This window comes from Natator depressus, chromosome 1 (assembly GCF_965152275.1).
Source record: "Natator depressus isolate rNatDep1 chromosome 1, rNatDep2.hap1, whole genome shotgun sequence".
NCBI lineage: Eukaryota > Metazoa > Chordata > Testudines > Cheloniidae > Natator > Natator depressus.
Genome location: NC_134234.1, coordinates 304377476 through 304393703, shown reverse-complemented (window position 1 = coordinate 304393703; position 16228 = coordinate 304377476). Strand labels below are relative to the sequence as shown.

Below are 16228 nucleotides of genomic sequence, written 5' to 3'. Positions count from 1 at the left end.
AATCAGGTGGTGCTAAGGATTCATCCAAGACTCCTCTCTGATGTGGGGTCAGAAGTCAACATCAATGGCCTATTGTTCTGCCAACATTCTTTCCACGTCCTCATTTCGATGAGTCCTTTCTCCCTGTGCTTGATGTCCACAGTCTTTTTGGTTTCACTTGGAGCAGACTAACATCCTTAGATAGGGCAACTAATTTTCCATTGCAATGACCTTTGTGATCTGAACCTTACAGGATATGCCAAGGCAAGACTGCCTGGCTTGTGGCTGTCTCCATCACAGACATCTGAAAGGCCGCTACATGGTTCTCCTTCCACCCCCATTCCCAAAGCATTATTGGATTAATTCACCTTCCAGGAAGGAATCCTATTTTGGAGTCTTTGCTGCAGAATTGGTTCCAAGTTAAGTCAGGCCATGCTTCTTCTCTTTCACCACAAAACATATTTTTGCTTCATGTTAAGTGGCACCATATTTTCAGTTGGCAAAAACATTTTCCCCATGAGTTTGATTCTGTAGTTTTGGGTTCATTCAGCAGGCTTGTACTTTAACACCGGATGCTGCATTTTTAGAGGTAATTTAATAGTCTTTTTTTTATGCTGAAAAAAGTCTGTGTTTGGATTGATGATCGGCATTGACATAGCTGCTGCTCAATGCAGCTGTGCTATAATTTTTTTTTGAGAAATGTCTTGAGCGTCTTATTCTTGAAGAGTCAGAATCCTGCACAGATGGCATTGTTAATGAAAGGAAGATGAGTTACCTGTAACGCTGCTGCACAGAAGATATGGTCTTGCTGGTATCTTGCTTCCCCACCCATTGCTCTGCAGATTTTGGAAGTAACCTTTTTCTGAGTTATTTTTCCTCTTACACTTTTTTTTGCCTTCTGAGCTATTATTTTTTGCATATGTTGATCTCTGTGAATTGGTTTTCTTTTTGGGAGCTTCACTTCCAGTACAATTGAAAGAATAGACTAGAACATTTGAAGATCAGCGGTCATCAGAGGGTGATGTAAGAGCACAGTAGTGGGCTTGGTGTGCTCGTTACCTGCCTTCACTAGATTAAAAAAATATAATCTTGAGAGGTAGGAGAGTTCAGCTGTTCTAACGGTAAGAAGCTAAGGCCCAGGCATAAGAATCCTGAAAGATGTTATCTTCAGAGAAGCAAAATTTATAACCTGATGGACTCTGATTACATATAGGAAGCAGATCTGTTAACTAAGTTGATGTCATTTGTACATAGTCACTTTCAGTGTAGAACTAAACTTTTTGAATCTGATTTTCATTTACACTATGGCCACTTTTCAACACTGAGTGTTAAAGTGGGTGTAAAAGAATTTTATGCCTACTTTAGGGCCCCTTTACACTGCCAGCAGTGTAAAATGGCCATAGTATAAATGAGAATAAGGCCCTAAATCTATAACTTTGCAAGCTTGAGAAAGTAGTACTATACTGAATGGTCTTTACAAATTGTAATAGTTGGTATTGTGTTGTCACTAATGTAAGAGCTGTTCTACTTGACATAGATTTTTACTTCAGCCTAGGAGAGTATATGTCCTTTAATTGCAGCTTTAAAACTCTGAGTATATCAAATATGCATAAATAAAATGTATAAATTGGGGATAATGGGAATGGCTGGATAGGTCTAGTTTTGGAAACTGATTTGAATGTGAACCAGAGCAGAAATGTAAGAGCATCATTAAGTGGAAAGAGGCAGCCTAGAGAGATCTGGTATAAATTTGCCTTAGTTACATGTCTGTACTGCAGGAGCTGTACGGATTAATGCTATTGCTCTCTGATCCTGATGTTTCCTCTAGGCAGCAGATGAACTGAATTTGAGTACTGTGTGTAAGCATTTTTTAACTGTGACCAGCATGCACTTGGTTCCTCATAAGTTATCAGAAAATATTAAATGCTGCTAGTTTCTTCACAGTTAAAAACAAATTTGGAGCAGCATAATTGAAACAATATATTTTGCTTAGGAAAACATGCCCAAATGACTTTCTTGTTCTGTATCAGTTTGAATTAAAGGTCTTTTGCTGCAAAGATTTTTGTTTTAAAATTTCATAGAAGCCTAAATTTGCTTTTTGTTCTGCTCTGAGTCTCACCTCTGTTAAAGCATTGACCGAATGAAACTGTTGAAAGTCTGTGTTGTATTACTGTGGTTAATACTGGAAAGATGTCAAAGTCCTTTAATGTATTCTGACATAATGTTTTCAGAATACATGGAATAGTTTATTCATTTCAGATCCGAAGTAAGGGACCTGTTGACGTCGGTGTGAGTTTGCATGTGAAGCACTTGTAGAATCAGGCTGTTAGTCAAGTAAACTGGCATCTGTGAGGGTGGCATTTGAAATAAATTTTGGTTTCTGGAAGCTTTTAACATGACAGGAATACTAACGTGGTCATGCTCAGTGTTAAAAGCCTGTTATTTTGGACAGTTACTTATTTGTCATAAGACTATGTGGAATAGATTAGTAGGGTCATAATCACAGAAACAACATTTTGAAAATAACATGACCAACCCGATGGCTTATCGAAGTGTCCTATTGGTACTAGTGACTGTGTGCTTCCATCACACTGTCCTGTGAAGACCTGTGTCTCTGTGAATTTCCCCTCACTTGCCCTGTGCAGAAGACCCACCTTTAAATCTCTGTAGAGTTCAGGGGTGGAATAGAGTTGGGTTGGACTGAAGCAGCTGAAGTGCTGCTCTCCACAGCACTTTCCCTTGGGATTGATTTTAATGTAGAAATCTGGGCGGGGATGAAATATAGTTTGCAGTTATATTACCTCCTATTGGTTACCCGTGTACAGTTATTACTGAGCCGCTTCAGAGGGGCCCTGCCTGTGGCTCTTCCTGGACACATCCTGCTAGGGTAAAACGGCCATCCCTGCAGGACAGATCCCTTTCCCACAGATCCATGAGATGCTTGGCCAGGACGGGGGACTGGACGCCTGGGCTTAAAAATCTGTGTGATCCCCCTCCACAAAACTCCTCTTTCTCAAGAGAGACTGGTTCAAGGAAGATTCTGCAAGGCTACTGACTTATTTTTTCTGCAGAGAGAAGACAGTCAGCCTTGGATATTTTGATTTGGGTGTTTTCCTGTAAAATTGTCTGCATCAGCAGTTATCAGACTGTGGTCCAAGGAGCACTTGGTGATGGTCTGCAGAGAGCTCGGTGGTCATGTGGTCTGGACTCTGCCTTGATTTTACATTTTAAAAACAAGTGAAATGCAATAATTTCTTAATAGTACTTTTCCATGTCAGGAATGGCTGTAGCTGCATGCTGGGATATTATGTCATCATGAATGGGAGGAGAGGAGCTACATGCAGAGATCACCTCAATAAGATGCTAAGGGCTTGTCTTTTGGTGTAGCTAAATCGGCATTGCTGCAATCAATGCTGTGGCATCGATTTAGTGGGTCTGGTGAAGATGCGGTAAGTCAATGGAAGAGCACTCGCCTGTCGATATAGTGCGGTGTAGAGACACCTCTGTAAGTTAATTTAAGCTATGTCAACTTCTGTTACATAACTTACGTAACTTAACTAGCGTAACTTAGATTGACTTACTTAGTCACTGTAGACAAGGCCTTCGACTGCACTTTTTTGACAGGGAGCATCTTTTGTTCTGTGTTTGAACAGCAACATCCACAATGGGCTCCTGGTCATGACTGGGGCTATTAGGTGCTATGGTAATAGATATAATAAATAAGAAGGTGATGTGGCCTTCAGTATAAAATGTTGAAATAATTCTGGTTGACAGAAGAGCACTGAGGCATTCAGACCAGTTTGCTGAGGAAGAAGAGTGATTTTGGGGGAGGGATGAGCGCCAATGCTGTGTGTGTCGGGAAGCTACTTTGTTATGGACTGGTAAACTTCATCAGTGCAATTTTTTCACAATATTGCTCTCATTGCTGTTTTTTAGTTACAGTAACTGACAGTTTGCGTTAAACATTCTATGACCCAAGAACCAAATGTTTTCAAATAGATTGAATATGTTACTATACGGTAAGTAGCAGTAAGATGCTCAGCCCAGTATAAGATATAGGAATAAAAACAGTCCATGACCTCACAATTTAAAAATCACAAAGATGCTTTTATGTACAGATGAGCACAAAGTCTGGTTAGTTTTAGAGTATAGCCCTGGTGAGTTGCCATAAGTATAAAACATACATGGGCGGGTTTTTTGCAATGAACAGAGGCTGTTAGTTGAAGAACGAAGAGCTGGAATAGTAAAAATGTACTTTGTGAGTAAGGAAAACTACTTGTATCTAATACTTTGGAGAAACTGATCACGAATCCTTCTGTAAAGGTTACCTCCCTTTAGTGTTTCCACAGTCGGAAAGACCATTTGGCTTTGTACTGTGACTGGAAAGCATTAATGTAACTAATTTTATCCATTGTCTAGGCTCTTTCTACAGAAGTCAGGAGCTCAGAATAAGACTATGATACATAATGTATGTAGCTAAAACACTTGAAGAGTCTGGGGAACGCCATGATGAGGTTATACAGTTTGGCAAATCTTTGTTTAGGATATTGGTTTAATTTTGATTCATGGTATTATAAAAATATGTTCTGTTTGGAAAAATCAAAAGGGAGTTAAAAACGTTGATCTCATTATTAAAAGCTTAATAGCAACAGCTTTAAAAAAAGCTTTATAGCAACAGACTGAAAAAGTTTAAAGTCTGTCGTTTAGAAAAAAGAGGAGTAAGAAAAGATTTGATGGAGCTGTCTTAAATATTGGAAAAATAATTGAGTTTTTTTCAAAATAAACAAGGTTGATCGGATCACAGATCAGATGAGCAGAGGTCATGAGTGGAGAGAAATATGGAACAAACAGATCTCTGGGAGGTTGTTATGTGAATTGAATCTATGAAAGGATTTTGAGACAAGATTGTGGAAAGGGAAAACAAGCAAGCAAAGCAATTTTACAAAGCGTGGTTTGAAGAATGGAAATGTGACCCTTGATGGGTCAAAAGGGCAATAGTAGATACTATATATGTGTAAAAATAAGCATTTGGAACTATGAGGAGATCCAAATAATGTTGACTGTCTTTTTTGTTATCTGTTTTGTTCTATAGGGTTGTGGTAAAAAAATGTACACTTTCTTGAGAGGAACGAAACAATTGCAAGTGCTGCGATTTCTAGGAATCTCTATCGGAGTTACACAGATTCTGGCTATGATCCTCACTATTACTTTGCTGTGGGCTCTATATTATGACAGAAGGGATCCTGGGACAGATCAAATGATGTCCTTGAAGAATGACACCTCACAACACCTGTCATGTCATTCAGTCGAGCTGCTGAAACCCAGCCTGACAAGGATCTTTGAACATACCTCTATGGCAAACAGCTTTAACACACACTTTGAAATGGAGGAATTGTAGGGGATACAAATGAATGTGTGAAGTCACAAAGTTATGGGGCTTTTGTTTTGTTTTTGTTTTTCCCCTGTTCTGTCTCCTGCATTTTTAAGTATACCTTTCTGTTTCAGAAAATGGCTAATGAACAGAAATGGAGATAGCTCCATGGAAGGACAGTTGATCGAAGATCTGTCTCTCAGCTTCTTTGAGCTATGAAACCATTGTTTTGCATATAAAGCACCATTTACTGGATGCAGCAATATTTAGCTCATCCACAAGATGTACAGCATAATAAGACACTGATATCTACACAAGTAGATAGACACTACTAATGACACTTTAAAAAAAAAAAGAAAGCATCATAGAAAGTAGAAAGATAACAGTCTTCCATAGAAATGTCTATATTTGAGAGGCAAACAAAATGGACTTTTGAACACGTCTACTAAACCATTGGGAAAATGTTCAGGGATATATGTGAATATAAATATATGGGGTTTTTTTGTGTGTGTGTATATATAGTAGAGCTACAATTCAAGTAAATGGGTTTAAAAATGGCAACATCTGTAAAAAGGGTAAAATTTTCTTTTCTTTTTTCTTTTTTTTTTTAACAGCACCTTTATTTTAGCTGTTTCATTTAAAGATCGTCTAAAAACCTCTATTTTTATCCTAAGATGATTGTTTAATTTTTAAATTAAAATACGTTAAACAGAGGTTTTAAAAACCATGAATATGATCAGTATACTTTATTATTCTAAATGTGACCTAATTTGTAGAAAATGTTTTTCAAAACAGTATGTTCTTTGGACTGGATAAATTTAGTAAAAATAAAACATATTTTCTTTCCAAACTAGGGATCAGTATGAGAGTAGCAAATCTTTATAGATGGACCCCTCTTTCTCCTCCTCCTCCTTTCTGCCCTCCAGATAAAAATGAAAGACTATAAGGAAATCAATGATCTACTGGTTTATTGTTCTGGATGCAATTGCAATAAATGTAATGTAAGAGTAAAGAAGGAGAAATTTCACTCTAGCCTTTTCTTCATTGAAAGTTCGCTGTTGACTCAAATTGCCAAATGGCAACAGAGTTAAAATCTATTTATTGAGGTGGGAAAAGTGCATTTTACTGTATTTTTATGTAAATGTTTATTTCAAAGGATTATTTTTTACAGTCAGACAAGTTCTTGAAAAATGTGTTTATTCCAATAACAGTGCTTTGTGACAAATGGGGTTTTTACACAGTATTGAAATTTTAAAGTTTTTTCCACTTGTTTTGGAACTGTGTAGGAAAAAAAAAAAAAGAGGTGCTCTATGGCAGCCAATAAAATCACTACTGCCCAGAATTTTGTGATGGCTTCTTTCTTTTTAAAGTTAAAGAGAGTGGGTGCTTTTTTCCTAGTAATTTAACTTTAAAAAGCTCTATGTTAAATGTCCTTACTGCTGTCAGTTTGTCACTATTGTGTGTTTAATATTAAACACACAAATGTTAAACGTAGATATTAACTGTGAATTTCATTGTTTGTTGACCTTTTCATAAAAGTTTCAGGTGAATGGGAAGCTAGGGAGCCAGTTCAGAGTTTAACCTTTTGTCACTGATCTGTGTGTGTGCTTAATTCCTCTCCAGGCATCACTCTCTGTGGTGAAGCTCCTGCTATGGGCTGTCCCAAGCCAAATTACATTGTAGCTTTTGGACTCCACCTTCTGAGTGATCATGTTTATATTGGGAGATAGTGCTGGAGGGAAATAAGTAGGTTTTGGAACGTCACTGTGATGCAAGGAAGTTATTGAGCCCACTCCCCCTAGTCCCACCACGTCAGTCAAGGTTTCTTCGGCAGCACTTCGCCATTACTAAGGGCCATGGATGACTGAGATCAAAGGGGGATGACTAAGGGGGATGACTGAGATCAAAGTTGTCCAAGAAATGATGCTCTCTTAAGAGCAGTTTTCCCTTTTCCTCAGTTTTGTATTCTCTATTGCATTTCCTGTAACGGTTTTTTTTTTAATTTAGAACCTGATCCTGCAAACACTTTCTACCAGGCTTAGTTCCACTGAAGTTAATGCTTCTCTCCTTCCCAGGTGTGTTATGAGGATTTATTTATTAATGTCTGAGGCACTCAGATGGACACCTTAGGGAAGTCTATAAGTAGAATAAATACATGCTTTTGAATAGGTGGGAAATCCACATAAAGAACACTCTTTAGTTCAGAGTGTCTCTCTAACTCCCCTAGTGATCTCATATACACGTTGAACAGAGGCTGGTGTAAGAAAGGCTCCCAGCGGCACCCCACACAAGTGGATCTGCAGGGCTGAAGAACTACTGCCAGAAAATTCCCTCTGGGTTGTTTCTGACAGAAAAGAATGAAGCCATCAAAACGTGGTGCCTTATATTCTTGATATGGCTCTTGCGTGATTGTGATTGTATCTAAAGGTACGTCTACATTGCCACAGCTGGCCCAGGCCAGCTGATTTGGGTTCCCATGGCTCAGGCTGCTGTGCTAAAAATTGCAATGTAGACATTTGGGCTCAGGCTGGAGGCTGGGGTCTGAAATGCCATTATGGGGTTGGGTCTGAGAGTCTGGGCTCCAGCTCCAGCCCGAACATCTATATTGCTTTTTTTTTAACCCTGCAGCTTGAGCCCTGTGAGCCCAAGTCAGTTGACCAAAGCTCTGAGGCTTGGTGCTGTGGGTTTTTTATTGCAGTGTACGTGTACCCTAAGGCAGCTGGTAGAGCTAATATTGGCATGGACACCTCATCTTAATTCATTGTGGGTAGATCATTGCCAATAGAATGAGAGGGGTCTCTGTGCCATAACCAGATTTGACCCTGATCAGTAAGGATTCTGTTTGTCAGTTGCCTGTGTCAGTTTGTCTGTTGTTCTGTTTGTCGGCTTTGGCATCTGTAGAAAAAGTCATATGTGAAGTCTGTATCATAATGCAAACACATACATGGGTCAGATTAAGGTTGATCAGGCAACCATAATTCTGGGCAGTTCCTAACTTCTGACTTCTTGACTGTGCAGCCTTAATAATGTTCTTTTAACACAGTATTTGTGTGTAATAAATACATATGGTGGAGGAGAGGCCTGATTTCAGGGGAAAGGTTCAGAGGAGTTTGCTGGGTGATAGCTGCTCTCTCCTCTTTTTCAGTGAGGGTCACAGTCTTGGGAGTCCTTTCGGATCACCAGCTTCTACATCCCGAAGCAGCAACAGCGATATCTTTCTTCTCAGGTGTGCACTTTACTATAATTATCCATGCGCATATAGTCTGCAAATTGTGCAGTGGCAGGTGGGCTACCCTCAGCAGCTCCTCAGAAGCATCAGTTAGTGCATATCATGGTCATCTGCTACAGGATCTTTCCGTGTGTAGGACATTACACCTGTGCTTTATAGACTTCACTGATTCCTTATCCTAATTACAGGGGGAGGGTGTTGATCTGTATCAAAACCCTACATCAATTAAATCCATGCTAATGGAGGGACCACCTCTCTCCCTGTATACCATTGCCAATGGAGATGAGTATTCAGTCCCTATATTGGGATTTGCTGATATTTGAAAGTGGCTGTGATGGAAGCTCCCCAGTGGTGGGAGTAGAAGTGATTGAGGGAAGTGGGGAGGGGCATCTGGCCATCTATACCCTCCCCGGCCTGCTCCCTTATCAGAGCATCAGGAAACTCACTCAGAGACACCGGGCCCTTCCCATGGCATTACACAGCCATGCAGCCACTACTGGCACCAGCATCAGGCTTCCAAGAATGAAGCTTTAACATCGCAGCCCTCCTGGAAACCAAACAGCGGCGAGGAGGTGCACGCACTTCAGTGAATCCTGATGTCTGAGCCAGCATTTTGACTTTTCTACCTTCAGTTTTTGGACTCTTGGCAAATATTGACTGGTAATATTCTTCCTCCCACACTCAGCCAACCCTTCCTTCTTTGGCGTGCCAACCCCTCGTCTTTCCTGCATTCTGTTGTCCACGTCTCCCCAGTGCAGCACTACTCCCCAAAGTTCCACAGCCCCTACCTATGCAAGCCACACACACAAACACCTCTGTGGGAAGTCAGTGGGACTACTCACATGTGACAGTAAGTCGTGCATAAATGTCTAAAAGATGCAGTGATGACCTTAAGTTGTGGAGATGCTTCAAGTGGGACACTGAAGAAACCACATGGGTAAATTTACACGGGGCAAGATCAGGCCCTGTATTTGTACAGCATGTAGCATAATGGGAACCTAATCTCAATGGTAGTATCTGGGTTCTACTGGAACATAAATAGTGATAAAGGCAGGGTATTTTCATGAGACTGCCCTTGACGCTGGAATTTACTTTCCCCAGGGTTCTGCCAAAGCTTTAGTTTCTTGGCCATATGTATTGGCCAAGGTTTATGTAGTTTAGTCTTTTTGCTGGAGGGAGAATACTTATAAACTCTGCCTGCAGTAAACATAGCTAACTCATTTTGTAAAGTGCCACATACATTTTAGGTAATAAGCAGTAACAACAACAGAGGCCTTTTGTCACTATACAATTAAATGTCTTATACAGACCAGAATCCTGGTATCACTTTTGATGTTTTGACCATTGGAATATTATAACACGTGTGAAGCACTGTTGGTGAAATGAGATATTTAATATAGCATTGCAAATCTTGCTTCTGATTGAGTGAGTTTCTTTAGATGGTTTGGAATGTCTTAAATACTTCAGACTTTTCACACCCATCTATTCACTTTGGACACAATTCCCGTATCTTCCTTAGATATCAGTGCCTAGATGCCACAAAAATGGATGCTTTAGAAATAGATAGATAAATAACCAAGATCGACAGACAGATGGTAACTAAGGGTATGTCTACACTACCAGCTGGATCTGCGGGCAGCGATAGATCCAGCAGGGGTTGATTTATCGCGTCTAGTCTAGACGCGATAAATCGATTCCCCGAGCGCTCTCCCATCGACTTCTGTACTGCACCACCACGAGAGGCGCAGGCAGAGTTGATGGGGGAGCAGCAGCAGTCAACTCACTGTAGTGAAGACACCGCGGTGAGTAGGTCTAAGTACATCGACTTCAGCTATGTTACTCACGTAGCTGAAGTTGCGTAACTTAGATTGATACCAGTCCCCCCCCCCCCCAATGTAGACCAGGGCTCTATAAGCTAGATAGATAACCAAGTATATCTTTCAATCTCTATCAATTCTAGATATGTAGGCACTTGTATCACCCACTCCCCTCTCTGGTCTACTCATGTCTAATGACTACATTTAAAGATCTAGTGTCAGTTCCCTTCAGTAGTTGCATTTGGTTGCTGCTCCAGGAGAAAGGATGCAAAATACACTGCTATTGGCCATCTGATCAGTTGTATGAGTAGAGGTTTGCTTCAGTAACTATGGTTGCTCTATGCAAAATGTGTATTATTGGAGGGAAATAGGTGTATGTGTTCTGAAAAATAGTCTACGTGCCATGGAAAATCAAATAAATACTGACCCCAATATCCATATTTTTGCTATTTACTCACCTACCTCGAAGACTATTTCCCTCCCATATATATGTCCTTTTCATTGTGTTTATATGTAGGAAAGTCCTCAGGAATTTAATGTTTCTGTGGAAATGAGACTTTAAATGCACAGAATCTCAGAGAGTGCTATGATTTCAAGAGGGATTTTTAAATAGCAGGACAATCAGTCTATTAAATCCTATGGGTTGGTTAAAAAAAAAAAAAACTTGCAGAAAGGACACCCTCTTAAATTCTAAGGGCTTTTCTGTAGGGGAGCAGTCTAGAAGAGACTGTTAACTCCTTGGAATCAGTAAAATGGCATGCATATCAATAGTACCATATAAATGGTTAATAAGAGGGAATTATTTGCATTGGGTTATTTTCTTTTAGATGAGAACTGTATAGATTGCCATCTGCTATTACACTAAAAAGAATTTGACCATCTTAGTAAGAAGATTGTAAGAATAGAACTTGATGCCAGCACTGAAATAATGTGGCATCCAGGCAGGTTCAGCAGAATTGTTCTTGCCAAGATGTTTTCAAAAATTGTCATTTTAAAGCATGGTTTTAAAAATAGGTAAGAGAGAGCTCACCTTGTTGGCAGTAATTTAATGGTCCCAATTCTATGGTCCACCTGACTAGCTGACCAGCTGTTTGTGATCTAGTCCTGTCATAAATTGGAGCAGCAAACAGGCTGTTCTAACGCTCACCACCTGTCAGTGACCTTCCACATGGCCGTGTCAGCAGCCAAGGAATACATTGCCCACGTACCTCTTTCCACCTGGCCACTCCCCTGTGCTTCTGGCTGGCAAATGGGGCGGCAAGGGAGTCCCTATGTGTAGCTTTTTGTACCGAAGAATCACTGGGCCTGTTGTCTCTATAGTGATGTAAATCTGTGTACACCTTGCACGTCAGTTGGATCATATGGGTTTGCTGCACACATGTTGGCTGTTCCTTGAATCTGGACAGGAAAATGTGCTCCATGAATAATAAGTTACTGAAAAACCAGGTTGTCCCGTTCAAGCATGCAGATCTTTTATTTAAATATTCCTCTGCTGTCTATTCATTCAGCATAACACATGTATTATGCTGTCTTCTGAAATATGTTAAATGAATTTCAAACAAAATTGTCCAAAACAACAACCTTGGTTTCTTTGTATGATACACAGAAATAATTACATTTCATTTACAGCACAGATGCATTTTACACAGTCATCAACAGTCATTCACTACCAAACAGCATTTAAATCACCTCGAACACCAAAAGAATGATTATTTTCCAAATTCAAAATAAATTAATCAAAGTGATATATGGAAATAGGAGACAGGAATGGCATTCTGAAAAATCTTGCCAAATTATTTCTTAACCTGTACTTTAAAAATGAATAAAACTTGTAATCGGGGATGTAACCGCTATGCAAATATTGCTGTATTGCAGTTTCTTTAGTCCATATGAAAAAAAAAATTAAGAGGCCAAATTCTTAAACCCTGTGTGATCTCAGTGGAGTCCATGGGATTGCACAAGGTCTAACTCAGTTCAGGGCTTATCCCGAATGGTTTTCAGCAACTGCCATCTTATATTAGTTTCTGGATGTAATTAATTAAGAAGCACCATGTGACAAAGAAGAAGCTGTATTAGATTGTTAATATCAGGGCAGTTTTCATACGAGTAACTGCTTCAGCAAACACTAGGAACAAAGCCAGTCTTTTTTTCATGAGTAATTATGAGTAGACGTAGGAAGCAAGTAAAAACTAATGTGAACCCAGCTTTACAACACTGTAAGAGAGGAGATCAAAATAATTGATTTCAATTCAATTACTTGACGCGTTCACTGGTATAGGTCAGTGAAAATTCAGTGTGTTGATTCCTTAAATGAAATTCAAGTTTTGATTTCATTTATAAACACAGCAGAAACTTGCTAATTTGCACAAATGAATGGAACGGCATAGTAAATTAACCAAGTTTGTGAGTAAGTGAACAAACTTGGTGAAAACAAGGATCGCTCATTGCAAAATATACTCTCTTCTTTTGTCAGGTGTAATTGAGTTTTAATTTATGACAATAGCATAGTAGTGAATATTCTGTAGCATATTTTGTAAAAATAAAATCTCAGCCCTCATCACAGCATCTGTTTTTAAATCTTTGCTTACAGATAAGGCGAGATGACCAACTAGTTGTGTGAAGTAAAAAGGGTGCAAATTAGCAAGGTTCTACTTTCACGGTGTATTTCCTCTTACTATAAATGTTAAGCTCAGTCACGAGAGTGGTTAGTAATTGGTACCATAAAGTATGAAACATACAACATTCAAACTGTTAAATAACTATGTTTATCACTTGTGGTAATGTCTTCTAATGCATAGAGCCTTTTGATTGGCATATATATATATTTATATGGAGCCATGCGGTAATTTCTGCTGATACAGTATTTCTACTATAAACACCTACTATTTCATGTGCACATCATTTTCAAGATGACAAACCTCTTAACATTCTTGTCTTCTAGTAAAGAAAACTGCAGTTAGCAGAAACCTTTTGGTAAGAAAATTTAGATTTCTGTAAGACAATGAAGAAAAAAGGCATTTTTAAATAGTAAAGTCTTTATATCCATTTATGGGTCCGATCGTACAGCTAACTTCCCACTGGAGTCAATCAAAAGTTTTCAGAAAATCTCAGATCTCTAGTTTCAGTGTTTCTTGGTTATAGTCTTACAAGATATGAAGCCCCAAATAAATTTTTGGATGCAGGTTTACAGATAACTACAAGGAGAGTTTTAGCAAACTGTTTTCACTAAATGTCTTCCAGTGCTCAGCATAGCCAATATTCTGGATACTGCAGAAAAACAAAGAGGTTTCGAGCTAAGTGTTAATTTGTCACAAAACCCCTTTGTATTCATTTAATTTCAAATGGGATTGACACTGTAACACCACACTAGAAGACTGGTTCAGGAAATACAAAGGTAGGCAAGTGTTTGCAGAACAAAAGATTAAGCCAATTCATGAAGAATTGAAATCTCAAAGAAGAAAGCAATGTTAGACCAGATAAATGTGCTGCATCATGAAAATAGAGATTACAGTGGACAAAAAGAAGTATGACTGAAAAGTACACTTGTGGGACACAGTTTTGATTATATGGTTATTTAAAACTTCTCCACGTTAGAGAAAACATTTTCTATCCATGGGGTTCATGGTGCAGATGAAGTTGTGCAAAATATTTAAACAAATTAATCCTGATTCCTGATACAACAGATACACAATGAATTATTGCAGTCGTAGCAGTACCAAGGAAGCAGGATAAAACAATAATAAATATTGAAACTAACTGAACACCTTGAGTTCACTAATGAGTGTTTGAGTAAGAAATACTGCATTTTCCAAAGGTAAGTTATTTGTACAACTACCATGGAACATGAACAATCAGCAGTAAGTGCACAGAAATGCCCCTTTCTACAGTAATATTTCATCATGCCTAATCTGAAAAACAACGTAAGTAAACTGAGATCACAGCTCCAAAGAATTTCAGCATGCACTATGGTTGTATTTCTGCCAGTCAGTACAAACATATTTCATATGAGCATTTTGTTTCCTCCCTCCCCCTTTTTTTTGTCTTTTTTTTTTAAGAATAGGGAGTTTGTCAACAAGTTCATGGTTTATCAACAGGAAAAAATGACGTTATCAAAATGTTTTTCATTGTTGTTTTGCATTCAGCCGGAATGTAATGTCCAAACGTGGGGTATTTTTTGTTTTGTTTATTTTTTTTTAAAAAGTTCCCATGGTAATAAGAAGCATCAATGGGGGACATTTCATTGTGCTCATATAGTAAGTCAAAATGGTCACAGAAGATTGCGCTGTATAACTGTTCAGACGCTGTGTAGAAACTCTGTTTGGTTGCCCGCTTCACGCGCTACAACACTGAAACCCAAAATGTTTTCATTCTTCTGATCCCTTCAAGCTGTGGCTGCGGTAACACTGACCAAGGGGGTATTGTCTTTTCCAGCTCTCTCCTTCTCCAGAAGTCTTCTCACCGCTAGAGCTCAGCTGGCAAGTGGTCTCTATTCTAATTGTTTTATAAAGCAGATACTCTGACAATATTTCCTCCTGAATACAGGGGAGATTCTGGCCTATTATCCCCCTCGGGTGTGGTCACTGGGGGCGTTGGGATGCTGATTATTGCTGTTGTGACATAAGGCTGCTCACAGTTTAGTTTAACACATTCTTCCATTTTGGCATTTAAACTGGATCGGCTAAAGGGGAGAAAAATCAATGAGGTAAATGTTTACATTGTTATAAACTTCTCTCCTTATTCAATTCCATTATCCCAGCCAACCAGCTTAAAGTCTGTTTTGTTATCACGTAGGAGAAACACAGACACACTGCAAACACGGCCTCTGCTCTTTTGGTCACTGGACATGCAGAATGTGGCTGAGGATGAAAGATTTGTGACTCCTATTAAAATACTTTGCTCTCTTGGTGTTTTTCACAGAAACACAGGACTGAAAGGGACTTCCTGGGTCATCAAGTCCAGTCCCCGGCTATCACAGACAACCTCATCATATAAACCTGTTCATAAATTTATCTCCATACGTACAATTATCCAGATACTTTCTTTTTGGTTATTGTAGGTCCATTGTATTATTTTCTTATTTGCAGTTTTGCCAACACTAGGTGGTTCAGTCAGACACAACAAACCAGGAGCTGAGCTTAACAATCATGAAGTTTTATTTCGATTTTTAGCTCTCTGGAGCAAGGGCCCCCTTTTTGTGGGTGAATTTCAGGAAAATCTTGAACTGTACAAAAGGAGGCGAGAGATGGGCTGAGCAGATTACAGGATGACTAAAGATTAAACTGCTGAGGAACTCTTGTCTTCTATAATTTACCCAAACTCCTAGTCTTCCACAACACTCTGTGACAGAGAGCAGGAGACTTGGCTGCAGAGAATCCAGGGTCAGTGGGACAGTAGGACACGATCATAGATCAGTGTGAAGGACAAAAGCTTAACCCTCATTACAGGGTAGTTTTATGGAGCAGCTTTTAAATGGAATGTAATTGTAGGAAAGTGAGAGGAAGACCTGCACCCTAGTTTTAGGGAGGTAGGACACTTTGGACAGGGCATTAAGAGGGCCAGTGCCCAAAGAAGCAAAACAAAGCTGACTTGAACCCTGGTTACAAGGTGGTCACTCTTTCCTTACACAAATTCTGCCCCTTTAAAGAATGGTGTGGAAGTCACAGTAAGTGAAAGTGAACAGGAGGAATCCAGCTAGGTCCCCCATTACCATAGAAATCCTCCATCCCTCACTGGCACCCTTCCCAACTTGCCTTCCTATGCTTCCAGAAGAACATTAGTTTTGTGCCCCCCAAACCTTTACAAATGAGACCCACATTAGGTGTTACCAATAGC

The 16228-nt window shown here is 39.3% G+C and overlaps 2 protein-coding genes across 5 annotated transcripts in view; one reads left to right on the top strand and one right to left on the bottom strand.

Moving 5' to 3' along the window:
* The window catches only part of TSPAN12 (tetraspanin 12), a 59813-nt gene extending 53131 nt beyond the window's left edge, over window positions 1-6682 (top strand). Inside the window, exon 8 of the mRNA XM_074952131.1 lies at window positions 5072-6682. Within this exon, the coding sequence (XP_074808232.1) occupies window positions 5072-5377 (306 nt within the window). The 3' untranslated portion in view covers window positions 5378-6682. The remainder of the gene's footprint in view (window positions 1-5071) is intronic.
* Window positions 6683-11851: 5169 nt separating this feature from the next.
* Window positions 11852-16228, bottom strand: part of KCND2 (potassium voltage-gated channel subfamily D member 2) — a 430044-nt gene continuing 425667 nt past the window's right edge. For all 4 annotated transcript variants that reach the window (XM_074942303.1, XM_074942304.1, XM_074942306.1 and 1 more), the window contains one exon: window positions 11852-15074. In XM_074942303.1, the coding sequence (XP_074798404.1) occupies window positions 14897-15074 (178 nt within the window). In that variant the 3' untranslated portion in view covers window positions 11852-14896. The remainder of the gene's footprint in view (window positions 15075-16228) is intronic.